Raw genomic sequence first — 8,547 nt, 5'->3', positions numbered from 1 at the left:
AAGTACTAATCACCTTAGCTAGTAAGAGAATCTGTATCCTCTAGATATTAGTTAATTAATAGCCAACTAGGTATCCAATCCATGCCTTTAGATCTAGGCATTAAAGCCTACTTTTACCACATTTAATATTATTAGTTATCTTGGTGGTGGTGGAACCGCATCCGGGAATGGGGGTTTCCTGAGCGGGAAATGGAGGCCCGCTTGGCAGCTCGCCGCTTTTATATGGCCCGTGCGCCGACACCATCACATAAAAGCACGCTTCCCTCGCCGGCCTACCCTCCTCCTTCCAACTTCTTTTTCTTTCTCGCACCTTAATCTCCCTTATTGGTCGCTCGGACTCACCCGTGAGGCATTTCCCCACCCCTTGGCTGATCCTGCAGCCGCCGCACTGCCCTGATGGCTCCACATATCACCCCTTTCTGGACCGACGATGAGGGCGCTGAGCCGTGTCCGAGGGAGCCCAACCCGTTTTCGATGCTTTACGAGCAGCTTTGTCGATTCCCGGATTTCGGCTGCCCTGGCTCTCGCGCCTTCGTTGTGATTGAGCAGTGTCCCTCGCGGCAGCTACCACGTACTGCCTCGACAATGCCCGGGAACGAGTACCTTCTGTCACTCATTCCAGTAAGATTCGACCTGCCACGTCATCAATCACACTGAATGGCAATAGAAGCGCCTCACACGCCTCAATGGCGTCTCAGCGGGAGGGGTCAAGCCCGTTCAGTTTCAGCTAGACTCCTAGCAAACTCACGGTGCAAGTCTCGGGAGATTATTGCCCTGAAATGCCTTAGCTGCAGGCACGGTCTCACTGGAGAGTCACACGAGGCAGATTCGGCCACGCCGCGATCTGCAGGTTAGCCATGCAGGCAGTATCGGCATGTACTCGCCCAGTTTGCTCTTGCCACCAATTGATAGGACCTGTGACCGCGTAACTATTTGCATGGCGGCAGTGTGCATTCCGACGTTACAGATAAATCGAGGGAAGAGGCTAGAACAACCTCTCGACTCAGCAGGAGCCCGTTCAGGTGCCAATCTGCCCAAACGTTTCGGTTCATGCTAGCTGGAGCCTGAATTTTGAGCTTAGATTCCAGATGAGAGCGCAATTTGGGTCTCGGAGTCGCCGGCGAGTGGAGAGCATTCGCTAGTAGCTCTCGGATCAGCTTGAGCGAGCGGATCAGACGGAACGGCTACCTACAGGCTCACACGATCCCAAGGCGGACTCGGACGAGAAGGAGGAGGCGCTTCCTACGGCATGGCCTTACTCCGCGGAGTTGGTGTCACCAATCCTCAGTGCCTGGACAGTCATTGGCCGAATACCTGCTCAGGGCTTGTTCCGACAGCTGAGTGCCTTCATGCAAAAGGCCGCATCGTAATTTGCATTGGGGCTGTGCGAGCTCGTGCGTAGAAAGTTCTCCAAGTGTGCAGTTATCACCTACTTAAACCTCTGCTTTACCGCTTCATTCGAACCCCCAGGACAGTTAAGGACCAATTCCAGCAATGACATCTCTTTGCAGCACAATCCCTATGGAGCAGCCGCAACGCTCCTTCCGATTCTTGTCTTATACGGGGCCTCCAGAGCCGAAGCCAGGACCTCGACGTAGCCAGTTGAAAAAAGTCCCACCCAGCGATGACGAATACCCCAATATCGACGAGTTTCTGGGGGAGGAGCCTGGTTCGAACAGTGTAAGGGGGAATGAGGAGGATCTTGTACGCGCGGCGCATGGTGTCGGAGTTGTCGATTCAACGTGCTCAGGTCGGTACCCCTACTCCGACGTGGTTTGCTCTGGCATAACAACTAACAGGCGCAGCCGACAATGAAGCCAACTACGAGATTTACGGCAGTGGAAGAGGAAGTGGTGGTGTTGGTAGTGTCAGCTCCACAAACGAGCGAGAGGACGTCTCAATGGCAACAACTCAAGAAGCAAGTCACACGACCCCTTTTAGGGGAAGCAGTGAAGGTAAGCGCTCTCAACAGATTCTAACAATAGCATGCGTATGTAAATACTAATGATGGCTAGAAGATGTGATTGTTATTAATGATAGTGACGATGATCGTAAAGCTAAGGGAGATGATCAGAGTGGCAGCACCTGTGAGCCAAGTGGATCTGCTAGAGAAGGTCTCTTCATGATTTATGAGAGTCTGAATCAAGGATCTAACACTAGGTGCAGCACTGTAGGTGAGTACCTTATCTGAATTAGCAGAATGGCTTATCCGAACTCTTGCTTACGTTCTGTAGAGTTTAAGCCCAAAAATAACGACCGCCAGACGTACACACCGATTGACAGTGATGATAATGGCGGAAACCGCTCAGTACGAGCGGAAATAGGCTCCCGGAAACAAGAGAGTCCGAGTGCGGCCATTCCAAAGCCCCCCTCGGAGGAGTGCTCTATAGGTCCACACAATGTCATTGGCCCGAAATCGAATGACAGCCGGGCACATCGAAGCGTCAGCGTCCCGCAGCAAGGACTCGGATTCGCTCCGCAAACTCGCGCTGTAAGCGAATCACTCTATCTCACCAGCAGCGATGGCGAGGCGCAGGATGCCCAGCCTCGGAAGATTGAGAGGGTGGTCGATCAAAGTAAGCCTCTACCATTTGCAAATACCGGTCCTGTCTGACAATACCAAGGTGAATACCTAGTGTTAAAAATCGAAAGAGGAGTTGGTAATAGTGAAAGTGAGAGCGATAGCGACGACAGAGGTTATGCCTGGAGATTGAACGACACGCAACTGGTTCGAAAACGAAACGCGGTGCTTCAGTGTGTGCTATTGCCAACAAGCGGCACAGTCGTACATCAAATAAGACACCAAAGCTGCGCCCTACAGCTACCAAAGACGCTACGAAACAACAGAAGCCACTGCCTTACCTTCGCCGCTCTCGCAAAGCACAGCCCACAGCATGTATCTCTAGGATACAGCACGATAATGACACCGGTGCTGAAGATAGTAGCGACGGCACAGAGAACCATCACAACAGCCGGTCTGCTAAGGCTAAGAATTTAAAGAAGGCACAAGAGTTGGAGTTTGACTGTAGTAATCCAAACGAGGACACCGAATACGAGGTAGAACGGATTCTAGCAGTCCGTCTCCGTCACGCAAACCTACAGTATCGTGTTCTGTGGGCTGGATATGAGGCCGACTCGAGTTGGTACAACGCATCTAATTTCAAGAATAGCCAACGTAAACTCCGGGAGTTCCACGAGGCTAAACCTACGAAGCCAGGTCCCCCAGCAAGGTTTAATCACTGGGAGCAATGTTGGGAAGAAGATAGAGATGCAGATGATTTTCCAGACGATGATCAGCCCGGAAGGTCTGCGTGTAGGGGGCGGGCTATGAAGTTGGGTCGGCCAGATATCTGAGATTTTGGGTTAACTGAATGTCAGCGTTTGCGCTCTCTTTGCATGAACTTGGTTTTTATACTTGGTCACTATCTCGGGCAGTGTAGTCTCACGAATCTTGATCATGTCTAATTACAAGACTCATGATGATATCATGAGGAGGGCAGAAGCGGACGACCATTCCAATGGCAGCAAGCCACGAAGACCATTATGTAGTTAGGCGATATGTACAGTAAAGCCTCTCGACATGATTGGTGACCTTCTTCTGGACCCCAGCAAGAGTCTTATCTGGGATCCAGCAAGCTTCCGGTTCCCGTTCTTAGGCCTCTTTGTGTTCATCTTCTAGTTCCCGTTTTCTGCCTACGCTCAAATTCTGAACATTCTATTCTTGTGTGGTTTAGGGGCAGGTTGGGCAATTGCATTGATTCGCTGATGTGGATGACATTGGAAAACACGTGTTGCCTATTTATCTATTTCAATCGCCCGCATCCTTCGTCAAGGGCTCAGGCTCAGGCAAAGGCTCCGTCGTATGAAGTCCATCACAAGAAGGACAGGAAAACGCCCCAACCAGTCCAACTTGATATGAGTGTCGTTTGGACGTTACCCCAGTCTGACTCCCGCACTTTGGGCAAGACTTACCGTAGAAGGTATTCCCAGACGGCAAGTGCGCGCAATTGCGAGATCCCACATGAACATACTGACATTTGCCACATGTGAAAATGTACTTTGCAACGTCTTCTATCTTAGATATATACGGCCCACTGAGGAGAAGATCGGTCGCCAGATCCGCGTTTGAACGGAGGAATCCTGCTGTGCTTTCTAATTGAAGGATCTCCTTCAACACATCAGGGCGATCTGCAACGGCAGCAACGACTAGACCTCGCAATTCCTTGTGAGCTGACAAGTCTGGTGTCGTGTGGTCGTAGATTAAGGCTGCCACGGCGAACCAGTCATTGCTCTCAACAGCATTTACAGTATCCGTGAACGAAGTTCTTGCAAGCTTGTAGAGCGATGCGCAATCGTACTTGTCGGCGATAGTAGCGACTTGTGCATGAAGGAGGGATTCGGATGTGTCGTATTGAGAGACGTCGTAGCCGGCCTTGTAGAAGTACGACACCATGCAGTCGATGGCATCAGCAAATTCAGGATCATCGTGTAGCGTGATCACTCCACTCTCCGACTCCTACAATACAACATTAGCTCAGACCCAGGTCTTGTTGACTTAAACCACTTGCTTTGAAGCCGATATTGACGGCTTTCTGAAACCATATAGAATGACAGCATGCGAGTGCTCTGTGGACCTGCCAGCTCGTCTCGCCAAAGGTCAAGGTGAGATCCGACAAATTACCAGCGAATAGATATCTCCGATGTGTTAATAGAAAAAATTAATAGTCGGTGCCAGAGACTTTAGACAAGGAGCAAGCATGTCGACAATAATAGTGTGGTCATATCGCTCTCTCCTTGTATTGAGAAGCCTCAAATGGACGGGCTTACCCTGAAAGATCGTGGATGAAATTTTCAGCGGCCATGGCTGTCTTGGGATTGAGACTGGTCATTAGCTGGGAAAGTGTCTGATGTACCCCTCGCGACACTTAACTTGTAGTTGGCTGACTGATTCCCATACGTCACTCATGCTGTGCAACCGCAACGCTTCGTTGCAGTCCAATAAGCAAGCGACACGTGCCCTTGACTCGTATGCAAGCCTTCACTCCACGAGCTCTTAACAAGCCCAGGAGGATGATACTTGCGAAAAAAAGAAAAGAAAAAAAATCGGGCAATTACTCTCAATAAATAATCGTACCATGGACGGTCGAGGGGTTGGCGAAGGTGCGTGTCTGGGTGATCTTCAGCCGAAAAGTGGCAGATATAAACAGGCGATAAGACAGACGGTGGCCCACGTCCTGCTGTACTGCAGGACGCACAACGACCTCCGGAACAGGATCTTCGGCGACCGCCCGGGACGACACAACCTCCGGACCATCCTTAATAAGCCACAACTAGCCACCAAAGCTATCGAGTATATGGAACAGACGCAGATCCTTGGGCAATTCGGGATCGCAGACGCGTAGATGAAGCCGAGCGCTGGGGGGAGACTGTAGGTATGCAGACGCGACAAACGAGGCGCGAGCGCCTCTACGAAGCCTATAAGATAGTGCACATTAGTATAAGAACCATTATCTAGATGGGCCGGCAAGCATATTTAGATAGTGGTTGAGGAAGGAAAGGCAGGTCTCTGGGGACAGCTGGTCTTGTTAGGATCAATCTATCTATCTATCTATCTATCTAACACAATCGCGCCGCCAGCAACTTGAGGCTATAGAGACGTGTACAATTGATAGTATCACAAGATTTTGTAAAGTTGAGGTCTTGTAGACCTATGTATGATTGCCGGCGACTTAGATTATAAAAATCTACTTGGTGTGCGGATTGCGCGGCCGCTGGGCGACGTTGACGTTGACGCGATAGATGCTCTCTCATCAGTCTCTGCAGGCTCTGCAACACCAACAGGAGCCGATTTCTGTTTTAAAGGCCTGCGCGGAGGCTTGAGGAGCTCCTTCTTACCCTTTTGAGACAATTTGATACGTTTCTGAAGTTGACTTTGCTCCTTACGAGCCTGTTGTCGGAGGCGTTTATCAGCGGCCTCATCGGCCCTCTGGCGCGCGCGCGCAACTCCGGCAGCTGCGCGAGCAACGCGCCTCTCCTGTAGTAGACGAGCTTTAAGCTGCTTATCAGATGTACTGATCTCTTTTTGACGAGCTTTCTGGTGTTGTAACTCTAAGGCCTCAGCTTCTTGCTGGCTGAGAGAGGAGCGAGCTCTCTGTACGCGGGCAGGGGACCAGAAAGCAGCTCCTCCACGCCACTCATCTAGTTGCTCGAGCGGTAGAGTCCTACCCTTTATTTGACGCCGTTACCTTGTCTTAAGCGCCTCTCGTAGGCCCTAGTTTTCGTGCTCTAGGAGTTGCTTTCGTGCAGAGATTGAATGGATTGTCTGGCTGAGCTTCCTCAGTGGCGAGATCCTTAACAGTGGAGCGTAAAAGTCGCTCAATTTTACGCCAATCTGACGCGCTGAGACAAGAATCGTGCTAACTCAGAGTAGCTTGATAGGGGCTTTCAGGCTGATACCACATTTGCTGCGCCTCGCGCCGAGGCTGAGTCAAGTATTGCTTTTTCCCTGCCTCAGCCATCTCGCTCACCCAGCTGTTTATAAGCTCTACTGGAGAACGTAGGTTTCAATAGATACTCTTGAATTCTGATGCCCGTAATTACCACTTTTGCTGACTATTTTCTTCGGTGAGCGCAGTTCTAGGCTACTAGTGTTATGGTATCTGACCTCCCGCTTTCTCAGCCTTGCAAAAGGCATGCAGAGCCTCTCTAGCTTCGTGCAACAATGGCGTTCCGCCAATATACCGATAATTAGATTAGACTATTACTGCGCCCTGCTTCATGGCTGAGCTCTTGTGTTACCTTTAGCTTGCCTCGTAAATCAGAGTCAGGCTGATCCAGGCGATGATGTGCCCCGCCACTCATCATATATTAAGCACACGTTCGTCAAGTTCGATCTTTCCTGCCGAAGACCTTTGCATGCGCGCCCCTGTCATCCCCATAGCTCTGAAAGATCAGTATTCCAGTAACACACCCTAGGTTTCCGAGCCTTGTCTTATAGTTAAGGAGGAAGGCCTTCCATGCACGGCAAAAATGGAAATCTACGAGCCGATCGATCTCGAACGCCCCGCATTCCGACTCTTGCGACTTTTTAGAGGCGGTGGGCAAAACAATATCGAATGCGGGCTCTTTCAAGCTTACTTCGACGGCGATGACCTGATACCTTATCATGCATTATCGTATACATGGGGCGGAACTGTAACGTCTTCAGCTGTGACGGTTAATGGAAAGATGCTTGGTATCACAGAGAATTTATACCTGGCGCTTCAACATTTGCGTAGGGAAGACACAGATCAGATCCTTTGGGTTGACGCAATCTGCATTAACCAAGACAACAAGGAAGAACGGGGACATCAGGTTCAACAAATGACAAAGATATACTCCCAAGCTGAGGAGGTGATCATCTGGTTAGGCACTGCAGAATATGAGACGAATGTCCTTATGGATTCTCTTAAGGAACTTAGGAATGAGAGCTTAAAGTACGCCTGTAGAGATTGGAAGCTTGCAGACGAGCGCTGGACCACTCTTTGGTCATCAGTGCGACACAAACTGGAGCGTCAACATCCAAATCTTCCGGCTTTACACGATAAAGGTCTAGACCTCCTTCTGAACCGGCCTTGGTTTGAAAGGGTATGGATCCTCCAAGAAGTGGCCAACGCAAAGAGGGCCTCAGTACGCTGCGGCAGCAGATCAGTTCCAGCGTATTTCTTTGCTCTTGCTCCTTTACTAAGGGCAAAGGATCATTGTCAAGATGTCTTAGGCATCATGCCTCCTTGTCAAGCTGTCTTAGACATCATGCCTGGACAGTCAAGACAAGGTTCATGGTGGAACGAGAAGAGAGATCTGCATACCCTTTTGCAGAAGTTCAGCAATAGCAAAGCTGGTGACCCACGAGATTTGGTTTATGCCTTGCTTGGAATATCCTCCGATTCAAGAAAAGCCCGCTACCTACGTCCAGACTACAATAAAACTGTCCAAGAAGTCATCTGCAATACTGCTGTGTTTATATTGGAGCATTCGGAAATTTCCTACGCCAGTCTTCAGAGCTTAATACGCACGCTGCCTTCCCTGCGCAAAGCATACTTCGACAAAAATAGAATTTATCTTACATCCGGCACAAGTCAGCTTGTAAACACAAAGAAAACCGTTGAGACTGCAGCGGCAAATGGAAAAGATGGGAAGGAAATGCTGAACCTCCTGGAGCAGTATGGAGCAGAAATTGAGATTACAGAAGCAGTAGTGGTAGCCGCAGCAAACAATGAGGAAGGTGGGCCGGAAGTGATGCAACTTCTCCTACAGCAGCGTGGAATCGAAGTAGAGATTACTAGAGCGGTAGTGATAGCCGCAGCTAATAACAAGAAGAGTGGAGTAGCACTGATGGAGCTTCTCCTGCTCCAGCGTGGAGCAGAACTTCGGAGTATAGAAGTGTTAGTCGCAGGTGGAACGAATGGCAAAGATATCATGACGCTCCTCCTCGACCGTCGCGGCGCAGACGTCCAGATCACGCAAGAGGTTATTGTCGCGGCTGCAGGGAACTCCAGCAATGGCAAG

The 8,547-nt window shown here is 50.1% G+C and overlaps 5 protein-coding genes across 5 annotated transcripts in view; 3 read left to right on the top strand and 2 right to left on the bottom strand.

The window, feature by feature from the left end:
• Positions 1-1,494: 1,494 nt before the first annotated feature.
• Positions 1,495-2,614, top strand: CC84DRAFT_1264876 (uncharacterized protein; the record flags this gene model as incomplete). Its single annotated transcript, XM_018185346.1, has 4 exons — positions 1,495-1,750; positions 1,806-1,955; positions 2,016-2,174; positions 2,235-2,614. The coding sequence occupies 4 exons, from the start codon at positions 1,495-1,497 to the stop codon at positions 2,612-2,614; spliced, it is 945 nt and encodes a 314-aa protein (XP_018028922.1).
• A 434-nt stretch (positions 2,615-3,048) lies between these two features.
• On the top strand, positions 3,049-3,400 carry CC84DRAFT_1158609 (uncharacterized protein). The gene has a single exon (XM_018177055.1). It carries the CDS (start codon positions 3,125-3,127, stop codon positions 3,329-3,331), a length of 207 nt encoding a protein of 68 aa, XP_018028921.1. The 5' UTR covers positions 3,049-3,124; the 3' UTR covers positions 3,332-3,400.
• Positions 3,401-3,652: 252 nt separating this feature from the next.
• On the bottom strand, positions 3,653-4,862 carry CC84DRAFT_1191749 (uncharacterized protein; the record flags this gene model as incomplete). Its single annotated transcript, XM_018181202.1, has 4 exons — positions 3,653-3,693; positions 4,096-4,500; positions 4,562-4,695; positions 4,828-4,862. 4 exons carry the CDS (start codon positions 4,860-4,862, stop codon positions 3,653-3,655), a joined length of 615 nt encoding a protein of 204 aa, XP_018028920.1.
• An 872-nt stretch (positions 4,863-5,734) lies between these two features.
• CC84DRAFT_1105972 (uncharacterized protein) lies at positions 5,735-6,241 on the bottom strand (the record flags this gene model as incomplete). Its single annotated transcript, XM_018175118.1, has 1 exon — positions 5,735-6,241. A coding segment is annotated over one exon (507 nt), but the record flags the coding sequence as incomplete, so codon positions are not given.
• Positions 6,242-6,907: 666 nt separating this feature from the next.
• Positions 6,908-8,547, top strand: part of CC84DRAFT_429597 (HET-domain-containing protein) — a 3,946-nt gene continuing 2,306 nt past the window's right edge. The window contains exon 1 of the mRNA XM_018186207.1: positions 6,908-8,547. This exon is cut by the window's right edge and continues 3 nt beyond it. Within this exon, the coding sequence (XP_018028918.1) occupies positions 7,030-8,547 (1,518 nt within the window). The 5' untranslated portion in view covers positions 6,908-7,029.

The sequence above is a fragment of the Paraphaeosphaeria sporulosa genome (assembly GCF_001642045.1).
Source record: "Paraphaeosphaeria sporulosa strain AP3s5-JAC2a unplaced genomic scaffold CC84scaffold_19, whole genome shotgun sequence".
In the NCBI taxonomy this organism is placed as follows: Eukaryota; Fungi; Ascomycota; class Dothideomycetes; order Pleosporales; family Didymosphaeriaceae; genus Paraphaeosphaeria; species Paraphaeosphaeria sporulosa.
Note: the sequence above shows the minus strand (reverse complement) of the source record. Positions and strands in the feature narration are given on the sequence as shown.